The sequence below is a fragment of the Gallus gallus genome, chromosome 21 (genome assembly GCF_016699485.2).
Source record: "Gallus gallus isolate bGalGal1 chromosome 21, bGalGal1.mat.broiler.GRCg7b, whole genome shotgun sequence".
NCBI lineage: Eukaryota > Metazoa > Chordata > Aves > Galliformes > Phasianidae > Gallus > Gallus gallus.
Window position 1 is genome coordinate 5250864 of NC_052552.1, and position 23801 is coordinate 5274664.

The following is a 23801-nucleotide window of genomic DNA, read 5'->3' on the forward strand; positions in this document are numbered from 1 at the left end:
TTACGGCTGAGCAGAACAGTGGCTCCTCACCCACTCGGGTCAGCTATCATCTTTTTTCCTCATGCAGAGTTCACAGTCACAGCACAACGCATCACAGCACTGTGATGTCTTTTACTCATTTACACCGACACAACATACATACCTGCGTGACTGTCCCCCTCTACAGACGGATAGATGCATTCTATTGTAAGCAAGTGGGACACACCAGGAAGTTCATTCAAAATAATGTTCATATTTATTGACATAGCTAAAGATAAGGGCTTGCAGCATATGTATAATACTTGCATATTCCATTTTCCAGCTAACAGCTGGAATGAGGTTCACATGAGCCATGTTTGTCATCGTTAATGGCTGCCTTTGAATGACTACCCATCACCTGATATTAAATATCCTAAAAAGATATTTTCTAGATTGAGGCATGAACAGACTCGTGGAATCTAAGATGTTTACTATAAGCCCTTAAGGAAGTTAACAACGCTGTCCAGTCCCCTTTTCCCAGATGGAAACGACAACCCACCATAATCATACAGGCTTATGATCCCATGGAATCCATCCTCGAGGTGGCACCAGGTCACTCGGACTCCGTTGTCCTCCAACCTCTTCTTGTACAGCAAGCCATCATCCCTCAGCACATCATATTCACAGGTCAGGATGAAGGACTCGGGCAGCTGGTGAACAACAGCGTCTTCAGCTAGCAGGGGGCACAGGTTGGGCTCGCAGAACCGTTTCACCGTCTCATAAACTTCAGCCATAAAATCAGTGGGGTTAAGTGGCTTCACTCCTCTGACTTTAAACTTTTCAGGGATGTTGTCTGGACTCACCCACTTCCTGTACTTCTGCCTCATATCTGGAGGGATATGAGAGCCCTTCAGGACCTCCTGCATATGCGATGCATCCCCGTTTAAGTACTGCAAAGCAAAGAAAGCAGCGCGCTCCCGGAATAAGAGAGGGACTCCCCGATTCTGATGATAGGATGGCAAATTGAAGTCCAGTGCCTGAAGGCCTGGGTAGATCAGGATCTGAGCACGCAGCCTGGGGAGGTCTGCTCTGCCTGCCAGGGTCTGGCTAACAGCAGCAGCTAGATTGCCCCCAGCACTGTCCCCACAGACACTGATACAGGCAGGATCCACCCCATAGTGCTCTGCATTCCTCATGAAGTGTACGGTAGCGTTAAGACAGTCTTCATATGCAGCAGGGTATTTGTGCTCAGGAGCTAAACGGTACCTAATGCATAACAGACAAGTAAAGGAAAAGGAAATATCATTAGTATTGATCAGGGAGTGTTGTCCTACACCACCTTCAAGCCAATTTATTACCTCCTGAGCAGGTATTTCTCAGTTAGTGGTTGTGGATAACACGTAACTTGTGTGTTCAACTACAAGAACTGTCTTCTGATTAAGAAACAATGAGCTTTTTTAATTAATTTCTTCATTATGTTATGTATTCTTGACAAGATAATGATTTTTTGCCTCTGTTTCCTATGTGTAAAATGGGAGTAACACAGCATGATTATTCTCTCTCTTGTGTAAATGACAAGCATTTGGGGCCTCTTGTTACATGTTCACATGTTCAGCACAAAGAAGACTTGTTCTACCTAAGTTTTAACTTGGCTTTCTTAGGATCTCTTTGTATGCCAAGTATCTCTCTCCTGGTGTATCAGTGCATTCACAGTTATGTGCTGGGAAATCACAGCTCTCATTATTTGTCTCTTTTCTTATGCTGAATTCTTTAGAAATTTCTCTGTAAAAAATAACATCTCCAAAAACAGTGCAGCTCTACTGCGGCACCACTGCAGCAATAATCTCTGAGCAATTGGGCTGGGTAGGGTTGACTTACTGAACAGATACAACTACGGATTCACTTTCTCTGGACAAGTAGCGGCATACTTTCTCATAGGTATCTGGAAAAGAAAGACTTCCATTAGTGCTTTGTCTTTGAGACATCTAGGGGGCGTTCATTTCCAGAAAGGTGTTTATTTGTCTTCATACTTCCTCCAAAACCCCATGCTGAAAGCACCTCTTATTTCAATACAATGAAAACATGAAAATGTTCTATCTAAGTTACTACAGTTCCTCCAGCAATTGTCTTACCAAGACTTCCAAACACCCATCCTCCTCCATGAAAGAAGAGGATGCCTCTCCTTCGCCCATGAGATGTGGCTTTCGGCTGGTACACCCTCACAGGTACTTTGTTAAACTGCAGATCCTGGATAAACAGCTTTGGGTCCAGTCTCAGCCTCCGTCCTTGTCGCACGTATCGGCCAAAAGTGATTTGGCTGCAAAGTCCTGTCTTCTCCAAAATCCTTCCCTGTGCAAAGTTAAGAATTAAGGCTTCTTTAAAAGTCTTGGTTTAGCCAACATATAAAAAGCTCAGCATCACCCATTAGTCTTCTATAATAAGGTGCAATAATCGCAGTATAAGAAGTTAGAATAACCATCATGAAAGACCATTGAGAGAAGAAGATAATGGCTATGAAGGCATCTCCTCAACTGTCTCTAAATGGCTTCTTGTATTCTTAGTACTGGTAGAGTTCATTCTCATAGGCCATTTAGTCTTTTTTTTTGCCTTCACAAACACATGGAAAACAATGAGGAAGTGTAACTTGGCAGTTCATAGACTCATAGAATGGCCTGGGTTGAAAAGGACCACAATGCTCATCAGTTCCAACCCCCTGCTATGTGCAGGGTCGCCAACCAGCAGCCCAGGCTGCCCAGAGCCACATCCAGCCTGGCCTTGAATGCCTGCAGGGATGGGGCATCCACAGCCTCCTTGGGCAACCTGTTCAGTGCGTCACCACCCTCTGGGGGAAAAACTTCCTCATAATATCCAGCCTAAACCTCCCCAGTCTCAGATTAGAACCATTCTGCCTTGTCCTATCACTATCCACCCTCGTAAACAGCCATTCCTCTCCTATTTTTACACTCCCTTCAAGTACTGTATTGGTTTTCTTGATAAGAATGCTCAGTTCCAAGAAAGTGGGAGATCTCAGGAAGAAGTCAAAAAGCAATCATATCCATACCTGCATTTTCTCTACCAAGGAGGAAAGTTCTACCTTAAATCATATCATCTGGAATCTTCCAGATTGTATTCTAAGGAATCAGATGTGGAAGTCCAGGCTTCACAGACAGCAGTTTGAGAGTTTATCAGTTGTCTGATAAAAATAAAGCTCTTTCATGCAGGAAAAACAAATTTCCCAAGCCCTCACTTCCTAGAGTGAGTAAAAATCCAACTTCCTTTACTTAAATCCACTGTCATTCTCATGCCACGTTATACATTTTATATAGGCTATCCAAACTGGCAATCCTGGAACTTGTATTTTAATCATCAGTCTTGCCCGGCACGCCTCAGTGCTCATTCATGTCTCATTTACACTTGATCAGAGCAATTAAATTAAATACACAGAACCGTCCTCATCAACTCTTATCAAGTTCTGCATTGCACAAAGCAGTACTCCTGAATTAGACCATAAAGCTTGGTGGATTCGTCAGTGTTTAACGCTGAGAGGCACCGTGCAAGTTGGTTACTGGTTTTATTTGCACAACAGAAGTGAACAGAACCGAGCATCCCTTCCCAACGCTCCTTCCATACGCTGAGCTGGAACATAAATCTGCTGCAGGGAGTGGAAGAGGGGAAGGTGGGAACAGCACGGAGGGGTTCAAACACAGCGCAGTGCATCATGCGCTCGGTTGCTAAGCAAGACACCAGTTTGAAATGCTTAATGAGAGCATTTCTTTATCCGTCCCCCTTCCACGCTGTGGGAGGGCTCGGGAGGGCCCGTGGTGCGTTCTGAGGGCGTGGATGTGGTGTAAGGAACTGCGGGAGGGCGCGATGTGCACCGTCAGCAATGGGAACGCTGTGGCGAAAGGAGGTTTTTAAACAATTCGGAGGCGCTGTAAAGTGACAGAGGAAGAGTTGAGCAGAGCTCTAACGCCGTTTATGCAACGCTGTAAAAGTGAGTCCAGGGATTAAGTAAAGCAGCCTTAACCGGATTTGGTCCCATAAATGTCAGCGGTGGCAGGAGCAGTTGCAGGGCCGTTCCTTTTGCAAGGTGACTTCGCCTCCATCCCAGCGCAGTTAGCAAAGAAGCGCCGGCTCAGCTCCGCGATTTACATCAACGCCGCCCTTTGCCAATCTGCCGGCGAGCCCCGGCATGCCGCCCCGCATCGCGACACCGGCTTTGCCCCAGGGGATGCCGGCCTTCCCCGTCCTCCACAACCCCAGCGTCGCCCCGGCTGCCCCGGCCCCCGCCTCCCCCCGCCTCGCGAGGGATCCCCGCATCCCAGCGACCCCGACCGCCCCACTCACCAGGGCCGCCGTGCCCAGCAGGACGGCCAGCACCAGGCGCAGCTTGGCGGGCTGGTTCACCCCGGCCGGGATGTCGTAGCTGGGCAGCCCGAGCAGCACGGTGCCCAGCACCAGCGCCGCCAGGGGCAGGAGCAGCGCGAGCAGCAGCAGCAGCAGCAGCACCGCCGCCGGCAGCGCCATGGCCCGGCGGCCGCCCCGCGGGGCTCCCCGGCCCGCAGCGGGGCCAGGCTGCGGCCGCCCCCCTCCTGCAGGCCGCCGGCGTCACGGGCCGTTTGTGACAGCTCCGCAAAGCCGCGGCCCGGGGTCATGCTGCGAGCCCGGGGGGAGGCCGTAATCTGCCGGCGGGGAGGCGCGGCGTGACCCGGGCGTGAGGATGCTCGGGGTCCGCGGGGCGGCCGGCGGTGCCCGGAGCGGCGGGGCATCCTCCGGGAGGGACTCACTGTGCGCAGGGATGGAGGCTGTTCGAGCGGCAGAGCGAGCGGTTGTGTCATTGCGTGTCATTGCCCAGGAATCCTGACTGCTGGAGAAAAAACATCGCCTCGCTGCGTCCCCATGGAAATCCAAAGTGCAGCATTTATTCTGCAAAAATCCCATTTCCTCAGTCTTAGAATTAGTTTTTCTCTTTGGGTTTTTTTTTTTTTTTTTGTAAAGTTTTTTTTTTTCTTAGGGTTTTCCTTCTTTCTTTCTTTCTTTCTTTTTTTAATTGTTTTTTTTTTTTTCCATAGGAGTTTATTCTTTTCTTTTTTCTTTTTTTTTTTTTTTTTTAGCGTTCAAGGCTGGGCTGCATTGCACAGAGCACGGCCAGCGGGGTGAAGGTGATCCTCCCCCTCTGCTCTGCCCTGGGAAGGCTGTATGTGGAATACTGTGTCCAATTCTGGGCTCCCTGGTTCAAAAAAGACAGGGATCTCCCTTAGAAGGAGCACAGCAGAGAGCGATGAAGATGAGTGGGGCCTGGAGCACCTCCCTTATGGGGAAAGGCTGAGAGCCCTGGGGCTGTTCAGCGTGGGGAAGAGAAGGCTGAGAGGGGATCTCATAACTGTTTATTAATACCTAAAGTGCAGGAGTCAAGTCAATGGGGCGGACTCTGTTCAGTGCTGTGCAGCTGCAGAACGAGGGGCAATGGGCAGAAACTGCAGTACAGGAAGGTCTGTATTATGCAAGGAAGAACTCTTTGCTGTCGGAGTGATGGAGCACTGAAGCAGGCTGCCCGGGGAGGTGGTGGAGTCTCTGAAGATATCCAAGATCCATCTACACGCATTCCTGTGTGCTGCAGGGAATCTCCTTAGCAGGGGGTTGGACTCATGACCTGCAGAGGTCCCTTCCAACCCCTACAGTTCTGTGATTCTGTGATTTTCTTTTTCTCAGTCTCAAGATTTCAAGCATATTCCTCACCGTTTCTCCTTGCTTTCATCAGCAGGGTGCCATGTAGCATGAAGAGATACACAACCATTATTTTGCCCTGAGCTCCAGGGGGCATACTGGAGACACCCAGAATTAAATAGGAGTTGATAGAGCCATGTTTATTTCATAGTCAGGGCAGCCCTTACTTTCCTCCAGGGAGGAGTCCCAAATTGACACAGGCCTTCTGCTGCTCTTCTTGCAGGTGTGCTTCTGCCATGTCCCCTGTATGTCAAAGCTCTTTGCCAAAACCTTCATCTCCCCCATTTTTGTTCTGTATCTTTATTCTAACTTCTCCCTCCATTCACTATATACATGACACACACTTATTATTATCTAAATAAAATAAAGGCAAGCTTGCCAAATGAACATCACAAAGATCCTGACTGTAATCCACTATTAAATCCCAATTATTCCATTGACAATGCTGACATGGAAGTAAATCATCTTTTAATTAAATTCAAGGAATTGATCAGGTGCTGATTTGATAGAAAAGGGACTGAAAAGCAACAGTGGAAAGGCTAACCTGTCAAGAGTCTCACAGTGACAGTGATCACTGTTCAGATTATAGTATTTGACGTTCTGCAAGTTCAGATATTGTACACATGGAGGGCTATCACTTTTTTGCTGACAATTACCATCCAAGCTTTGGGAACATCCACTAATTTCTGAGGTAGAGTAACATAGCCAAGGAAAGCTTCTTCTAAAGGCCTTTTATGAATTGAACAACTCTATCCAATCCCCTTTTCCCGGATGGAAATGACAACCCACCATAATCATACAGGCTTATTATTGCATGGAATCCATCCTCGAGGTGGCACCAGGTCACTGGGACTCCATTGTCCTCCAACCTCTTCTTGTACAGCAAGCCGTCGTCTCTTAGTACATCATACTCACAGGTCAGGATGAAGGACTCGGGCAGCTGCTGAATAACAGCGTCTTCAGCTAGCAGGGGGCACAGGTTGGGCTCACAAATTCTTTCAAATTTCTTAAAAATTTCGGCCGTGATGTCATGAGTTTTGTGTGGGTTGTATCCCCTTGCCTTAAACCTCTCAGGGATGTTGTCTGGGCTCACCCACTGTTTGTACTTCTGTCTCATTTCTGGAGGGACATGAGAGCCCTTCAGGACGTCTTGCTTGTGCGATGCATCCCCGTGTAGGTACTGCAAAGCAAAGAAAGCAGCGCGTTCTCGGAGCAAGAGAGGGACTCCCCGATTTTGCTGGTAGGATGGTAAATCCATGTCCACTGCCTGAAGGCCTGGGTAGATCAGGATCTGAGCACGCAGCCTGGGGAGGTCTGCTCTACCTGACAGGGTCTGGCTAACAGCAGCAGCTAGATTGCCCCCAGCACTGTCCCCACAGACACTGATACAGGCAGGATCCACCCCATAGTGCTCCGCATTCCTCATGAAGTGTACGGTAGCGTTAAGACAGTCTTCATACGCAGCAGGATATTTGTGCTCAGGAGCTAAACGGTACCTAACACACAGAAAGAAACAGGAGTGAGATGGAAATGTGACTAGAATAATAGTTTTCTAGCAGCTTGCATTTCCCTGTGCTATCCGTAGTGTTTTCACTTCAGCAACACCAACGAAAGAACCCACTGTCATTCATTGTCTGCTAAGCATGTTGACTTCTACATCTGTGGGTTGAGGGATGTGGTTAGTGGGCATGGCGGGGATGGGCTCGTGGTTGGACTGGATGATCTTAGTGGTCTTATCAACCTTTATGATTCTGAGATTCTATGAATTATCACAGGGAAGTAACAGCCAGGAGGATGAGGTTGCAAAGATGTAGTACTGCTGTGATCTTCTGAGATAAGGTCTGAGCAGAAGATGTGGGGCAAGCTCACTGCAGTCTGCTGGTGTGGACACAGGAATTCAGTTAGTCTGCACCTCACCTTCACTTAGGATATTTCCTTTGAAAACTGTGGTGTTGGGAAGGGAAGGGAAGGGAAGGGAAGGCAAGGCAAGGCAAGGCAAGGCAAGGCAAGGCAAGGCAAGGCAAGGCAAGGCAAGGCAAGGCATCTCCCACTACCTTGGGCAGTGCAGACCTCACTCACCCAACAGACACAACCACAGAGCCGCTCTCTCTGGCGATGTAACGACAGATGTTGTCATGGGAATCTGAAAGAAATTGGTGTGCGTGGGCTGCCTGCTCCCAACTAGGTGCACAGCCCCGTCCCCTCAGCCCTTCACACCCCTTCACCTCCACTTCTCCCTCTGCCCCCTCAGCCACATCACCCCACTGTGAGGCAGCCCAGAGCCCCTCGCTGCCTGAAACTGGGCCAGTTTCATCCCTTCTCCCAGCTGTCTGGGCAGAATTCTCCCTCCCTACCGATGCTGCAGTAAATCCAACCACCGCCGTGGAAGAAGATGGTGGCAGGCCTCAGGGCAGCAGATGGCACACGGGGCAGGTAGAGCCGCACCGGCACTCCACCAAAGCGCGTGTCCTGCAGGCGCAGCCGCGGCTCCGGGCCTCGCTTCTTCCCTGAGCGCATGTAGCGGGTGAAGGTGATCTCTGTGCACACTCCCATCTTCTCCAAGATCTTGCCCTGTTAGGAGAAAGGGGTAGGCTGTGAGGGAGCCGCAAGGGGCATCCAGGCATGGGAGAGGATGCCCTGCGCAGATGTTGTGTTCCAAGGTTTCCCACAAGATGCCATCTTATCGGCTTTAAAAGCACCCAGTCTCCCACCAGCGTGGCTGGAAAGCGCCTTGAATGGCCTGAAAACATCATCTGTGCTTAGCTAAAGTGCAGCCAAAGCTGTCCCGCTGTTCGTAAATCTTTCATTTAAATGGAGTGAGGGAAGATGGGCTCAGTTTGGGCTCTCACAGATGGCTTCATCCCAACATGGTAGGCAATCCTACCGGAGATTATCTGAGGTCTGATAGAAAGGATCTGACAAAAAACATCCTCTGAAGTCAGCCAAAAAAAAGGAAGGAAAGGAAATCCTTCACTGAAGTGTTAATGCAACCCACAGTATTCTGGCATTTCACAGACTCATAGGATGGCTTAGATTGGAAGTGACCTTAAAGCCCACCCAGTTCCAACCCCTGCCATGGGCTGGGTGCCCCCCATCAGCTCAGGCTGCCCAGGGCCCATCCATGGCCTCGGACACCTCCAGGGATGGGGTGCCCACAGCTCTGGGCAGCAGTGCCAGGGCCTCACTGCCCTCTGAGTACAGAATTTCTACCTAACATCCAACCTAAATCACCCCTCTTTAGTTGAGAACCATTCTCTCTTGTCCTGTCACTATCAGATCATGTAAAAATTCGGTCCACCTCCTACTTTTAAGCTTCCTTTAAGTACTGGAAGGCAGCACTGAGATCTCCCCAGAACCTTCTCTTCTCCAGGCTGAACAAGCCCAGCTCCCCCAACCTTTCTCCATAGGAGAGACACTCCAGCCTGAGCATCCTCACAGCCCTCCTCTGGATCCACTCCAACAGCCCCACGTCCCTCCAGTGCTCGGGGCCCAGGCCTGGATGCAGAACTGCAGTTGGGGCCTCACAAAGGCAGAGAGAAGGAGGAATATCCCCTCCCTTTCCCTGTAGGTCACTTTTCTTTTCCTGCAGCCCAGGATACAGTTGGCCTTCTGGGCTGCAAGTGCGCACTACTGGCTTATGTTCAGCTTTTCACCCATCAGGACCTCCAAGTCCTTCCTTCTCCTTAGGACTGCTCTCAATGAGTTCTTCTCCCACTCTGTACTCATATCTGGGATTGCCTCGACAATCTTAGATATATATTTACACATATATATAGTTTTATGTATTTTATATATATGTATTTACACATATAACCTAACAGAAAATAACACTTAAAGCCCACTTCTGACAGAAATCATGGCAAAGTAACTCACCACAGCAGATGTAATAACCATATGTGCATGGACAGCACGAAGCTTTCCGGGTTGATCCACTTCAGGAGGGATGTGGACATTGGGAAAGTCCACTTGAAGCGTTCTTATAACTGCTAATGTGAACGAAGCAGTAAAAATCACCAGCAGTACCACTAGGAGTATATAAAAAAATTCCATTTCACTTAGCCAAAGGTGGGGTGTTTCTACACCCGCCTTTGATGCAGATGGCACAGACTGATAGAGCAGCCCAAATTAAAACAGTTCTCTCAGGTGCCACACTTAAAAATCCTTGGAAACGTTGTGCAAGGTGCCAGCATGCATCACATGGAAAAGGGGGAGAAGAGAATGTGTTTGATTTCCTGTTTAGCTGCTCGATAATTGTGGGATTGATACAGAGACTGGTATACTACATGGCACTCTTGGATTGCGGATGATAGGATCAGCTGTTCAGAGAGAGCAGTTAATTAGTGAAGTCCTGTTTTGTGATGTGTTGCTATTGACATGAAGAGTGAGCCAACTAGTGTGGAGGTTAAATCAGCTCTTGTGTGTGATCTGCAGCCGCAACGTACTCCTTCCTGTGCTACAGACCTTCTTTGAGTCATTTGGAATATACGGTATTAACAAGGGCCTTTACAAAGGAAAAAGCTGCTAGCACAGGCTTCACAAAAATAAATGCGTTGGCCCTGTGTAGTTGTTGGAGTATTTAAACATAGGAACAAGTTTTTCAGCTTACTCATGTTTGATAAATGTAGAAACACATCTCCACTGTAATCTGCACAAAGCCGTTAAAAGCAGCTCTGTCAAGGGCTGCTGCAATTCTGATTCCATTGATTCAGGTGTGAAATATCAATTAGCTACACTTAGCCCATAGAAACATAATGGAACTTGGTGACTGGAACACTCAGGCTTAGATACTACACATAACATATAGTAAAGGCAATACGTCATTGTACTGTAATATCAGTACCTTTCTCCTTTGCCAAAACACACTTAGCCTTCAGGGAAGAGTAAAGCCGTGGATTGTAATGGAATAAAATGGGCAAGACCAGATGTTGATTTAAAATTTTACAGCATCTTTAATGTTTACTGAGAGAGCAGCAAGTGCCCAATCCAAATAGATCATTGAAACAGGCAGAATGCACATGGAACAGTGCTGGAAAATACCCTTTTTCAGTTGTCATAATGTCATAATTGCTCTTTAAGGTAATTTCTCTTTAACTCTTGTCCCGTCTAAACCTCATAAATGGAATTCAGAAGCGTAGGAGACTCAAAGAAAAACAGTAATTTTAATAGAAGGAATAGAAGAATTTGTCTCTATAAGCTTTTTAGGAAGTTCACAATATTGTCCAGACCCCTTTTTCCAGATGAAAAAGACATCCATTCACTATTAAATGAGTTGATGATCCCATGGAATCCATCCTCGAGGTGGCACCAGGTCACTCGGACTCCGTTGTCCTCCAACCTCTTCTTGTACAGCAAGCCATCATCCCTCAGCACGTCATATTCACAGGTCAGGATGAAGGACTCGGGCAGCTGGTGAACAACAGCATCTTCAGCTAGCAGGGGGCACAGGTTGGGCTCGCAGAACCGTTTCACCGTCTCATAAACCTCAGTTGAACAGTCGAGTAGCACGTGTGGCTTGTAGCCCCTGACTTTAAACTTCTCAGGGATGTAATCTTCACTCACCCACTTCCTGTAATTTAATTTGATATCTATAGGAATATGTGAACCCTCCAGGACTTGTTCCAGGTTTGATGTGTTCCCGTTTAGGTATTGTAACACATAGAACGCAGCACGTTCTTGGAATAAGGGAGGGACTCCCTGATTTTGCTTATAGGATGGCAAATTGAAGTCCAGTGCCTGAAGTATTGGGTAGATCAGGATCTGAGCACGCAGCCTGGGGAGGTCTGCTCTGCCTGCCAGGGTCTGGCTAACAGCAGCAGCTAGATTGCCCCCAGCACTGTCCCCACAGACACTGATACAGGCAGGATCCACCCCATAGTGCTCTGCGTTCCTCATGAAGTGTACAGTAGCGTTAAGACAGTCTTCATATGCAGCAGGGTATTTGTGCTCAGGAGCTAAACGGTACCTAATACATGAAAGAAGACAACAAAAGTAGGAAAAGGAATGATGCCAGAGTTAAATGTACTGCTGAAAATAGTAGTTCTTGCTACCAGCAATACCCCGATAACCTTTCCATTTCTCCGTGGGTTGTCATAAAACAGCTCGTGACTACCAAGGCCAGGTGGTGGAGGCTAACTGTGTTGGGTCATCGTCTGTTTATGGCATTGCTCAGGTCTTGAACAACTCAGCTGCTATCTATGTCCAGGTTCTATGGACTGACCCTTAATCATTTCATGCTTTCCATGTGTCAGATAGCACTATTTCCTTTCTTTGTGTCCATTGGTCCTCATCATCCAAATAGCTGTCAGTATATTGATGATAATATTAGCTTGTCATTCATGTAATGCTCCTGAAAGCATCAACTAGTTTCTTTGAGTGAGGATTAAGTAGAATATTGGACTTACTCTCTGTTTACTATCAATTTCTAGATGGGAATTAAGAACATGTCCTACTTTGTCCAGTTACATATCCAGAAGTATTATTGGATTTAATCAGGCGATAAAATTCCCAGTCTTAGATGGCTCCGAATAAGAGCAGTGCATATTTGCAAGATCACACATCCCACAGAAATATTTCTGTGATCATGGAGGCTGTAAGGTGTTATTCACAGAATAGAAAATAACCCCTAAAACACGGCGTGAAAGAGGACTCACCCAACAGACACAACCACCGATTCGCTTCCTCGGGCAAGAGAGCGGCACAGGCTTTCGTGGGTCTCTGAAAGTCAAACAATTACAGTTGGGGTTTCTGTTGTGTTATTCTTTGGTTGTTTTTGTTTGTGTTTTGTTGGTGGTGGGGCTTTTTTTCATCAGGAGTTCTAATGTTGTCCATTACTCAAGGCAAAGAATTGCGAGGAAGAAGCACTCCTTTTCTGTGCCTCTTCCTGCACAGCTCTGCAGATCTTTTTTACCCCTTGATCTCTCCTTTTGTTGTCTGTTTGGTGTTTTCCCCTCATATCTCATTGTCTTTTCTTTAAGAAAACTCACATGAAGCGTAGCAGATGTTACAGCAAGACTTAGAAGGGTGCATCTGTGGTTATGCTCAAATTTCATAACAACTACAGGTTAAGCAACCATCAACTTTACCATTGATGTGGAAGCTACGTTTTAAACTAAATTACAATAATTTCTTCTGTTAGATATCTTACCGAGGCTTCCAAACACCCATCCTCCTCCATGGAAAAACATTACTCCTCTCCTTGGGCTGGCAGATGGAGCCTTGGGCTGGTAAATCCTTACAGGCACTTTCTCAAACCACAGGTCCTCAATGAAGAGCTTCTGGTCTGCTCCCAGAGCCTTAATACCTTGCATGTACCGAACAAAGCTGATCTGACTGCAGATGCCAATCTTTTCCAAAATGTTTCCCTGTTCAAACACAAAAAAACATGGGGAATTCACTCAGGAGATTCTGTATTTTTCAGTGCAAAGGGACTGCATGGGCAATGAATGAAATTATTTATTTTAGTGTATTTACTGTTCTCCAACTACGGAGTTGTTCTCACCTCAATATTGAACTTGTTTGTTTGTTTGTTTTTTCATACTGTGTTACATTGCAGCGCACAGCTCTGGCTTTATGGTGCCAATGGGCAGATGACAAAAGGAGAACTGGCTTTTCCAGGTGCTGAAGTGAAGTCTTTCTGATTATATCTTGTATTGAACTGAAGCATGACAACATACATGCTGGAGTTCTTTAGTGTTGCCCACTATAATCAAGAATATTCCTGACTGAGAAACATACATATACAAATATATTTCTCTCATCTTAAGTAATTTGTCCCTCTTGGAGGTGCTTAAGAAATTTATTGAGTGCGTGCACAACTTCTCACATATTCTTACCACCCCTATTAGCATCTGTCATTACCTCTATCATTCTTGGTTCAGTGAGATCCTTTGTCAGCACAACCAACCAAAAGTCAGGTGCTGCTAACAGCCCAAACCCTTCTTTGCTCTTTGTTCCCATCCAAACAAGCTTGCTTAGCTGCTCATAAGTTACAAATATGTGGGGAGAGGGAATTCTTTCAGCTCCTCTTGGGCAACCTCCCCCAGTTTTGTCACTTGTTTGACAAAGACCAAACTCCTTCCCCCAAGCAGTTCTGAGTAGTTCAGTCTGTAATTTTATCTTCCAAACAAACACAAAACCCTTCACTCCCAAGCCCAAACAAAGCTTGAAAGCATGCCTCCAAGGACGCTGGCTACATTCTGAGCCTTGAATGGAAACAGCTTCTATTTCATTTCTATTAAGTATTCTTATTCAAATTATTGCTAGGTTAGCACAATTCACATTAGAGGCACAGTCAGGCTCTCTAACCCCTGTGTTAGGCAGTGCTTGTCTACTGCCTCATGTAAGAGCTGGGCATAATCTGATTGTAACAAGGTAGTGCAATGTAAAGAATCTGATAAAGGTTTCTTTAGCAAAACCAAGCTCTAAATGCAACTTGCAACATGCTAGCTATGCCTTGCATGGCAGAGTTCAAGCATTGCATTAAGGCTCACCATTCTTCCCATCAGAATCACACAAGGTCAACTTACCACCACAGCTGTGGTTATCAGAATAACATGAATGATTCGAAGCTTCACAGGTTCATTCACTCCAGGAGGAATTTCAGAATTGGAGAAATCAAAATTAATTGCAGCCATGACCAACAGTATCAATCCAGCAACAAAAACTGCCAGGAACAGCACAAGGATCGTGTAAATAGCTGCCATTTTGCAGAGCTGTGGACAAAGTGATCTGAAATGTCTTTGATTTGACTTTCCCTGATATCTTTGGCTTCTTACTTCCTGATTCTTAAATGCCTTTGTTTGTCAGAGGGCTGCTCTTGTGAGAAGCTTTTCTCCTCCCTTTTGCAAATACATTACTGTGTGTCTTTCCCTCTCCCACCCTCCCTCTGCACACTCCCCTTATTTCACAAAAGGTAAATCAAGTTCTGAATTCTCTCAGAAGATCTGTGCCAGCAACAGTTTGGAATTTTTGCAGGAAACCAGTCCTTGGCAGGGACAGGAGCGTAACAGATCAACTGCATTGAAATCAGTTAGAGGTGGAAAAGAGACACGAGGCGTTTGTATTCCTCGAGTCTGTGGCACTATCAAATACATTTCATAGAACCACAGACTCACAAAATGGCCTGGGTTGAAAAGGACCACAATGCTCATCCAGTTCCAACCCCCTGCTATGTGCAGGGTCGCCAACCAGCAGCCCAGGCTGCCCAGAGCCACATCCAGCCTGGCCTTGAATGCCTGCAGGGATGGGGCATCCACAGCCTCCTTGGGCAACCTGTTCAGTGCGTCACCACCCTCTGGGTGAAAAACTTCCTCCTGATATCCAACCTAAACCTCCCCTGTCCCACTTTAAAACCATTGCCCCTTGTCCTATCACTATACAACTATCCATTTCAGAAGTTTATCTACAGATGCATGTGCACATAGTGAATAGTGCTCTAGAGGGATAAATGGATCTTTGCCAGTGCTGTTTTGGAAAGATGCACTTACAGCATTATGTCACTGCATCAGAATCACAGCTGTTTCGAATTTGTGTTTTCTTCCACAAATCAGTTGCTACTTAGTAGTTTCAAAGAAATGAAGAAATCTGATCAAAGGATCTCCGTGTTGTAATTGTGCATCAGTTCTGATATCAGACGGAAGAAAATTACACACATCAGAATGGTAGGGCAAAATAATAACTCAGTGGCTGAAAGAGGAAGGTTACTAATTCTTCCATTACGAATGACCAGAGGTGCTATACACGGGCTTTTGGAAGCTGGTAGTAATTTCTAATTGTTTTATTAAGGGAAGTGACTGCACCTATAGCCTTGTAGAAGTTCTGTCTTGACAAAAGTTAGAGAAATCCCATGCTTTTCAAATCTGTAGAGGTATCTCTGTACATGGAGGGATACGAAATGTGTTCATTTAAGCATCTCGTTTCCCCACCCTGTCCATGTCCATTTAGTTAGCAGGAAGTTGTTGCCATATGTATGGCAATCATTGCAAATCAATCAGTATTGAAAAGATATTAATCTGTGGCTGGGAGAGTGCTGAATGAAGTGTAAGACATCTCCTGCTGGTTGGATGGGTCTGAGTTTTGCTTTGAATTCAAACAGAGGTACTTCTCTATTCTGACTAGATGAGAAACGTTCCCTTATTCTTTGGAATATAATTAAAAGAATGGGAAATAAAATTAAGTGCATATCTTTCAACTTCACCATAGTTTCAGTGTTCAGTATTCAGTGTTGTTGTTTTAAATGCCTCTTGCATAGCTCTCCTCCAGCTTAGCTCTGCAGAGTACAGCACGAAGAATGCTTCCTACTGACATCAGCTGCAAACACTGCATTGCAATTAGCCCCATCCTCCATTGCTTGGCAATTACAGTTCTCTTTGTGCTTTTCTAAACCTCCGTGGAATTATCACAGCCCATCCCGTGAGTTGGGTCACTTGTTCTTCTTTCACTGTTTCTCTCTGGTGTTTTCCAGTGTTATTTTTTCTGATTTCATGCCTTTCTTCAGTATTGTTAACACAAGGGCATGTAATGGCTTTATATTTGTTCGGCCAGCTTTTCCTGCTTGTTTTTGCTTGTGTCTGGTTAAAAAGTTAGAGAAAAAAAAGGCATTAGCAGTAGTGCTTAAATTTTTCCCCTGTGGACAGGATGGGAATTTTAGCTTAAAGAATTATAGTTTCTCCATTCCTATATTGTTATTCTAAATAATTTCTTCCCTGGAACAAGGAGCTGGTTGTCATAAAGACAACAACAGCAACTGTATTCATTTGAATGAATGGTTAATACAATGGTAGGAGAGGCTGAGTTTAAATTCATGGCCAGGTTACCTTGTATCAGGTAAGCTTTGGTGACTTCAGGGGGCTGGAAGTGGATGAGTGAGGTTGTGGATGCCCCATCCCTGCAGGCATTCAAGGCCAGGCTGGATGTGGCTCTGGGCAGCCTGGTCTGCTGGTTGGCGACCCTGCACATAGCAGGGGGTTGGAACTGGATGAGCATTGTGGTCCTTTTCAACCCAGGCCATTCTATAATTCTATGATTCTGTGATCTTTGATGTCCCTCCCATCCCAACCATTTGATGATTCAGCTTGCTTTCCCATATGAGGCAATGCTACACCATGAAATGACAGATCTGACAAGGTAAAATTAGCAAGGCTGTGGTCGCTGCCGGTGTTGCATTTCTTCTTTCACCAAGCATTTAGATTGGTTCATCTAGATTTGTTACTGAATATATATTAAGCAAATGTAACTTGCTCTTAAAAGAGATGTTTTTGCAGTGCAGGTTTTTATTTTTGTTGCTGTTGCTGAAAGTATCACAACATTGCCATAACATTACAGCTTCTTGGTAAGATAATACAATGTCCCACTTCTTTGCTTCTTACAACTGTGGTCGTCAGAACTTTTTAAAGAAAAACAGAAAACCAGGTGGAGCATTCACTGAAGTGCAGGGGTTCCAGTTAAGGAATGAAATCTCAAAGGAAAACATCATTTCTCAGATTACAAACAAAATCGAGCTCATAGTAATTCCAATTGAGAACTTCAGTTCCAGAGAGAAGTCTTTATTTCAAGAAAAGTGAGGTCTTTGTGCAAGCTAACCCTAGAAATTAGAATGCAAAGCTGCATTAAAATGCATATCTGACACAAGACCTCACCGAACCTAAGATGTAGGTTCAGTGTACGCTTCCTACCTTCACCAGGACCAAAAATGACCTCCAGTTGTTGTCTTCAGCATTTGTGGGATGTAGAGAAGACTTCAGGAAGAGATGGTTTAGTGGGCAGTATTGTTGGTAGGTGGATGGCTGGGATAAATGGTCTTAGAGGTCTTTTGCAACCTTAGTGATTCTGTGATTCTGTGTTATTTGACTGCATGCCAGCTGTGCAAAGCTACCAGAACAGCTGGAGGTGAAGTGAATCAGTGCCAGGTGCTTGATCTCTTTGGTGTGTTTTTATTGTAGTATTTTCTAGAATGGTGGTGCTTTAAATAACCTTAGAATTTTTGGTGAGTAACTGCAGAATGAGAAATTGGATTCCTCATGCAGTCAAAATAGAAAACATAAATCAAATGTGTTTGCGTTCTTTGCCAAGCATAAATTCACCAAGGGTAATGTCAGGCCTGCATCATTTTTCTGAGAAATACTTTTATAGACTGTTTATATAATTCACAGTATTATCCATTATCTTTTTTCCAGATAAAAAGGAAAAAATCCCATAGCCAAAAAAGGCTAAAATGCCATGGAAACCACCCTCAGAATGATACCAGGTTACTCGAATGCCGTTGTCCTCTAATCGCTTCTTGTACAACAGCCCATCATCTCTAAGCACATCAAACTCACAGGTCACAATGTAGGACTCAGGGAGCTGGCAAATGATGGCATCTTCAGCTAAAAGGGGGGAAAATGTCATTGCTAACACTTCTTTGACTGCTTCATGGACTTCGGGTTTATATGAGGTGAGCTTCTGAGGTTTGTAGCCTCTAATCTTAAACTCATCAGGAATATTGTCAGCACTTATCCATTTTTTGTATTTCCATTTCGTGCTCTCAGGAACGTGGCAGTTTTGTATGATATCTTCCAAATATGATGGTTTTCTATTAAGGTAACGAAAACAGAAGTAGATGACTAACTTCCGAGACAATATGGGGATTAAAGCATTCTGCTGATAGGAGGGCAATTGAAAATCTAGCCCCTGTAGTCCTGGATACAATAAGATCTGTGCACGTACTTTTGGGAGATCTCTTTTATTCACCAGTATTTGGCAAATAACCGTAGCAAAGTTAGCTCCACAGCTGTCACCACCAAGGATGATGAGAGCAGGATCCACGTGATACTCATCTAAATTCCTCATGAAGTATAAGGTAGCATTGAGACAATCAGAATACTGCCCAGGATATGGGTGTTCAGGAGCCAAGCGATAGCTGGAAGGTCAAAGACATTGGGGTTATTTTCAAAGTCATTATAAAAATGTAATTTATGCTGTTCATGGTTGACTGGTATGGTAGTTGGGTAGGTCTTTTTGTCTGTATTTTAAAGTTTGCTCGCTTTTAACTCAGTGTAGACTGGAAATAAAAACTAATGGTGTGCAGCTATCTTAGAATACTTTGCCTCTAAGTATATTTCCAAATTAAATGAAAGGCTCAAGGCAGAAATACGGAGCACAATCTGAAATAGCAGAGATCATTGGCATGCTTTTCAGAAACGTTTCAATGGTGAACCATTACCACAAATGTTTGTACATGAAAGTGACACTTACCCAACAGACACAACCACCGAGTCACATTTTTTGGCAATATAGCGGCACACTCTTTCAAAGGCTCCTAAAGACAAAGTATGACAGAGATTCTATTGTAAAAGTTAAATATCCTCTTGAAAATATAGACCCGTGTTAAGGTATTGCACACGTTCCCTATGGAAGCCATTGCAGCATGGGACCAATGAGTAACTTTTGGGCAATGCAGCCTTTCCATGTTAACGTATTTTCTGATTATTAGTCACTGGTGGATAGGGCATAACACAGACACGTATGGATGGTGATGCTGGGCAAAACAAAAAGTGTCCAGGCTGGTATCACATCTCAGCTGATGGATGATGAAAACGTCTAAGCTTGTGACAAGCACGTGATAATGCTGATGCTAAAGGCTGACGAAAATGTTAGGCTTAGAGGACTCCACTGAGTCAGAAAGCACATCTTCATATAATGCCCTTGATTAATTTTCTTCCCATGAATTCTTTTAACGTCAACAAATTGGTGCAGTGAATTCCACAGCTTACTTACAAAGATTTGAAAAACCATTTCTTTTTGCTCATTTTTTACGTGGTATTGGATATTCCGTTTGATTTGGTTCATTCTTTTGCTGCAAGAAGTGGTGACTAATCATTCCCTTAACTTCCCATGCTTCCAGTGATTCTGTAGACATTCGGTGTATCTGTCTATCCATCTTTTCCAGCCTGAAGAGTCCTTGTGCTTCAGTATGGAAGCACTTCTACCATCTACACAGGACACTTTCTGGTACTGTTAGATCCAATTTGACGCATGGGAATCAGAATGTCACATTTCAAAACAGCGTGGATTTATTACAGCAGCATAAAGAGCTTTCCTGTTTTGTCCTATTTTCCTTTCCCAATAGTCATTCCTGGCATCTTATTTGCTTTTAGACTGCTACTATGCACTAAGTCAACATTTTCAGGCAATTATTTCCTGATACGGTCTCCAAATCATCTACATCCCAAATCAGAGTATTAGTCTGCTTAGACTCCATAGTTTTATCTATTAAATCAGGATCTCCTTTGCATCTGTGTGACTTCTGCACTCCCTGTCACCTACCGTTTTATGTCACCTACCATTTTATTGCCCAATCCTCTGGTATCATAAAGACATGCTTAACTTATTCAGCCGGCCACTTGCTACCCTGAGGGCCTTAGTATAGTATCACCTTTCATTATAAAAGCTTGTCATTGTGTTAGTTGCTTTCCTGTTACCAAATACCAAGGGGCATTGAAGTGAAGGGTCACGTACATGTATGCTCAGTATATAGATATGGGTATTGTACTGAGCTGAGGCATATGATACAGCTCCTTTCATGTGCTGATTGTGCATCATGGATTGTGTTGTGAACAACTACTGTGCAACTTCGTGGTGGGCTTTTTTTTTCCTTCCAGCCACAGAGACTCACAACCTCACCTGCAGGTAACTGAAGTCTGTCTGTCATTGTACTAATGGAGACGCACCCTTTGAAATATGATTCTTAAAAAAAAAAAATTCTTAAATTACTTTTAAATCTTAAATTTCTTTAAGTTCTTTCTTGGACCATGCCTTTCTGTCTGTTAGATCTCCTTTGATCCATGAGACTACAGGTTGAGATACATGGATCTGTGTTCCTACCCAGAAGATGGGCACTGAGCAGAGTAGTGTATCTTAACTTCTGTACTTTGAGGCTCCATTCAAGCTTACAGAAAGCACTTTGGTCCAGTTCAGGTCCACAACTAAAAATTTCTCCTTGGAAAGTAACCAAAGTGTTGATTCAATGAACAAATCCAGAATGTGTTCTTTCTGGGAACTCTATTGTCCTTTTCATCATTATGATTACCCTCAGCTGCACACTAGACTATTAATCCTCTAAGGTCATTTGCAGTTAGTACTGGGTTTACAAAATCTGTTGTCTCTAGGAAGAACAAGTGAGGTACTGACATGTGGCTGAGGGGTAAAGATTTGGATTTGACTTTAAATATAAAACTTGCTTGTTTCTTACTAATACTCCCAAATGTGCCAGCTCCTCCATGAAAATACAGTATTCCTCTTCTTTTGCCAGCAGGGGGCCACTTGGGCTGATAAATCCTCAGTGGTACCTCATCTACTACGAGGTCTTTGATAAGAAGGTTTGAATCTCTCCATGGTGGTATTCCATCCACCACAAGTCGCAGTAAGCTTAAATCACTGCAGATCCCAAGCGTCTCCAAAATCTTTCCCTGTTGAAAAGAAAGAATAATTAACGTGAAAGGTTACAATGCTCTTCAATTAAAAAAAAAAAAAAAAAATCCTGGGTTTATTTTACTGTGTTGTACTTCAGGAGACAGTGCCTCATTGGAGGTACGGCGACTGCTGAGAAATCCTTGAACTGTTCTGATTGAATTGAGTTTGCTGAAGGTTGTGGAAAAGTAACACATCAAACCCCGTTCTGCATAGGTAGTGTCCCTCTTGCTCGTTATCTATTTTTGCATGTTCCTTTTTGCAGATCTAAGAAACAATCACAAGTGTATTTCAGCTGACAATATAGAGCAGAGGAAACAAATAATCTTTGATTTGGAATTGTCAGTAACAACTATGGGCGTGAGGCTGATGGAAGAGCAGATTAGTAAGCAACTAATCAAGTAGGTTCTGCTAAAATCTATGGGAGTTGTAGGCTCATGAGGTACACAAACAACAGCAGTTGCTTCTGCTCTTTAACCTGTGATGAAAAGAGAGCAACATTCCTGGACACCTTCCTGAGCAACCTGCTGTAGGGAACCTGCTTGGCCGGTAGTTGGACTTGGTGATCTCCAGAGGTCCCTTCCAACCCTTACAGTTCTGTGATTTTTAGAGGATATTTTTATATCTCTTTTATTAAAATGCTATGTATTTTGTATGAAAATTACAAAGAAAATTTAATTACTTAACTATAAAATCAACTCTTCTGAAGCCCGTATCCAAATATTGTGCTATTCGTAGAGGAAGACCTCAACACTCTAAATGGATTCAGTGGTCACTTTCAGCCCAGGGAAACTTATGTTTTAAGGCCAACCCATGTAGATCTAAGAGGTCATTAAGAACTTGCTTTGTGCTCATCCTTTTTTCCTCTCTAAAAATCTATGTAGAGTTTCTTTGACATTGGAAATATCATACAACGTAGGGATGGATGGAACAAAGCCCAGAATGTTTTAAACTGACAATCTCCATTTTTTACATCTTTTTCATAATAATTAATTTCTTCTCTCTATTTGAAACATTTCAATTTTTTCTATCTACGGAAGCAGGTATATCAGAATTATGTTAAATTCATGTGAGAAAATACACACAGGTACACATACGTTCATAAGGAATGAGAGAAACCTAAACACACCATTCACAAATGCATCTCTATCATATTTTCTGAACTACCCATGTAAAAAGACAGCCCAAACCATTGCCATCCATTTTGTATTTATTCTATTGCCTGTGATACACAATGTGTATATGTCTATGAATATATATATATATGATTGTGTATAGTAAATGCAGAATGAAGCAAACAGAAAGAGGAGCAATGTAGGCTTGCTTCTAAATAAATATTATATGTACATCCAGTTCAGTAGGTACACCATACATATATATACTAATTATTATTAATTTTCATGTGAAGCTGTTTTCCACGTGTAAAGTAGCTGCAGTCTGATAGATGCTCTGAAAAACCTTAAATAAGCTTTTAGGACTAGTCATGTTTTATGAATTAATTTAGCATTGTTTGGCTTGTATGGGGGTGCTTACAGGCTTCAGGGGGGTGAATTGCTGCTCCCTCTTTTCTTTCTCTCCTTAAGCCATTGTCTTCCAGGTCCCAAATATCCTACCAAAACAAAAGGGAAATGCCCAGCTTTAAGAAAGTGAACTTACCAGCACCATGGTGGTAATCAACAGCAAATGGTAAAACAGAAGCTTTAGAGGTTGGTCAATTCCAGGTGGCAGTTCTAAATGGAGAAGGTCACAGAGAAACCGCCCCCAAAACAGCGCTGGTACTACAACAGGTGAAATGAGAATCACTCCTAATCCTGCTAAACATTTATAAATGGATGCCATTTCACTTCAATGGAAGTGAACTCCCAAAAGAAGTAAAAAACAACCCAAAACCTGTGCTGCTTCAAGTCTTGGTTCTTGGGTGTTTCAGAGGTGTCTTCACAGCAGACTAAGCAATCCGTTCATTAGCAGAAATAAGTTTATTAATGTTGCAATACTCTGATACTCTCCTCCCTTCTTTGCTGATGATACTATTGGCAGCACTAAGCTTAGAAAAGGGGGAGGGGGAATCTCCTTTTTCAGAAGTGGCGTTTGAAATATATGGAATTGATTGATATCCTGAAACTTGTTGGTGTCTGGCTTCTGGTAGGCTCGTTATGGATGCCATTACTGTTGTCAGGTTGCATTTTGTAGATGTGGGGAACCTCACAGCTGCCATCAAGGTGTATGCTCCTCTGACAAGCAAAATACTCATTTCTGCCTTTATTATGAACTTTGTTTCACAGACACACTTAATTAAGAGAACGTTTGCTCTGCCTATGACCTGTGGTACGTCTCAGTGGAAAGATTGGGTTAATTTAAGTGATGTGTACTACTACTACTACTGGGAAAGAATTGCTTCAATACTGCTTTTTCCATGAGATAGGAGTACAAACTGTGCAGTCAGTGCTAGCGTGAAGCCATGTGTGGGTCTCCCAGCTGATGTCTATGTCAATTCAAGCCCCTGGTACATCACTTCAATGATTGAATTCTGTGAATTTTATGTTCATTCTTGCTTATAAGTTAATGTAAGGGCATTATGTACATTAGTAAGGAAGGGCTGAAGTTGGTGGGGGAATCATGTTTCTGTTTTCTTCATTGAATTTCATTTTCTTCACAACGACGAGGTTACA

At 44.1% G+C, this 23801-nt stretch overlaps 5 protein-coding genes across 10 annotated transcripts in view; 1 reads left to right on the forward strand and 4 right to left on the reverse strand.

Annotated features, from left to right (window-relative positions):
- Positions 1 to 23801, forward strand: part of DHRS3 (dehydrogenase/reductase 3) — a 164787-nt gene that overhangs the window by 80211 nt on the left and 60775 nt on the right. The gene's annotated exons all lie outside the window — the stretch shown is intronic.
- Positions 213 to 4819, reverse strand: AADACL3C (arylacetamide deacetylase like 3C). Of its 2 annotated transcripts, none has more exons than XM_046903292.1 (4): positions 4746 to 4819; positions 2091 to 2307; positions 1837 to 1900; positions 213 to 1224 (listed from the first exon to the last, which is right to left on the reverse strand). In XM_046903292.1, exons 1-4 carry the CDS (start codon positions 4794 to 4796, stop codon positions 450 to 452), a joined length of 1107 nt encoding a protein of 368 aa, XP_046759248.1. In that variant the 5' UTR covers positions 4797 to 4819; the 3' UTR covers positions 213 to 449. The 2 variants fall into 2 exon arrangements, with proteins under 2 accessions (XP_046759248.1, XP_003642580.3); XM_003642532.6 differs by lacking the exon at positions 4746 to 4819 and adding an exon at positions 4306 to 4514.
- Positions 6243 to 9662, reverse strand: AADACL3B (arylacetamide deacetylase like 3B). The gene is made up of 4 exons (XM_015297201.4): positions 9559 to 9662; positions 8040 to 8256; positions 7765 to 7828; positions 6243 to 7181 (listed from the first exon to the last, which is right to left on the reverse strand). The coding sequence occupies exons 1-4, from the start codon at positions 9577 to 9579 to the stop codon at positions 6407 to 6409; spliced, it is 1077 nt and encodes a 358-aa protein (XP_015152687.3). The 5' UTR covers positions 9580 to 9662; the 3' UTR covers positions 6243 to 6406.
- AADACL3A (arylacetamide deacetylase like 3A) lies at positions 10609 to 14446 on the reverse strand. Its single transcript, XM_001231603.5, has 4 exons — positions 14211 to 14446; positions 12830 to 13046; positions 12336 to 12399; positions 10609 to 11647 (listed from the first exon to the last, which is right to left on the reverse strand). The coding sequence occupies exons 1-4, from the start codon at positions 14385 to 14387 to the stop codon at positions 10873 to 10875; spliced, it is 1233 nt and encodes a 410-aa protein (XP_001231604.5). The 5' UTR covers positions 14388 to 14446; the 3' UTR covers positions 10609 to 10872.
- LOC121106479 (arylacetamide deacetylase-like 3) lies at positions 17349 to 23088 on the reverse strand. Of its 2 annotated transcripts, XM_046903291.1 has the most exons (5): positions 22789 to 23088; positions 20915 to 21131; positions 18919 to 18982; positions 18391 to 18583; positions 18165 to 18256 (listed from the first exon to the last, which is right to left on the reverse strand). In XM_046903291.1, exons 1-5 carry the CDS (start codon positions 22969 to 22971, stop codon positions 18209 to 18211), a joined length of 705 nt encoding a protein of 234 aa, XP_046759247.1. In that variant the 5' UTR covers positions 22972 to 23088; the 3' UTR covers positions 18165 to 18208. The 2 variants fall into 2 exon arrangements, with proteins under 2 accessions (XP_046759246.1, XP_046759247.1); XM_046903290.1 differs by having other exon boundaries at positions 17349 to 18583.

Bases quoted from the DNA above. Each gene is read 5' to 3' on its own strand.
- AADACL3C (XM_003642532.6), bottom strand. From the start codon at position 4,485: ATGGCGCTGCCGGCGGCGGTGCTGCTGCTGCTGCTGCTGCTCGCGCTG. The intron at 1,901-2,090 runs GTAAGACAATTG...TTTCTTTTCCAG, and splicing joins ATGGGTGTTTGGAAGTCTTG to ATACCTATGAGAAAGTATGC. The intron at 1,225-1,836 runs GTAAGTCAACCC...GTTATGCATTAG, and splicing joins TCCGTAGTTGTATCTGTTCA to GTACCGTTTAGCTCCTGAGC.
- AADACL3B (XM_015297201.4), bottom strand. From the start codon at position 9,579: ATGGTTATTACATCTGCTGTG. The intron at 8,257-9,558 runs GTGAGTTACTTT...TTCTCCTAACAG, and splicing joins TGGTTATTACATCTGCTGTG to GGCAAGATCTTGGAGAAGAT. The intron at 7,829-8,039 runs GTAGGGAGGGAG...AATTTCTTTCAG, and splicing joins TTGGATTTACTGCAGCATCG to ATTCCCATGACAACATCTGT.
- AADACL3A (XM_001231603.5), bottom strand. From the start codon at position 14,387: ATGGCAGCTATTTACACGATCCTTGTGCTGTTCCTGGCAGTTTTTGTT. The intron at 13,047-14,210 runs GTAAGTTGACCT...GTGTTTGAACAG, and splicing joins TGATAACCACAGCTGTGGTG to GGAAACATTTTGGAAAAGAT. The intron at 11,648-12,335 runs GTGAGTCCTCTT...TTCATGTATTAG, and splicing joins TCGGTGGTTGTGTCTGTTGG to GTACCGTTTAGCTCCTGAGC.
- LOC121106479 (XM_046903290.1), bottom strand. From the start codon at position 22,971: ATGGCATCCATTTATAAATGTTTAGCAGGATTAGGAGTGATTCTCATT. The intron at 21,132-22,788 runs GTAAGTTCACTT...TCTTTTCAACAG, and splicing joins TGATTACCACCATGGTGCTG to GGAAAGATTTTGGAGACGCT. The intron at 18,584-18,918 runs GTAAGTGTCACT...TTGACCTTCCAG, and splicing joins TCGGTGGTTGTGTCTGTTGG to CTATCGCTTGGCTCCTGAAC.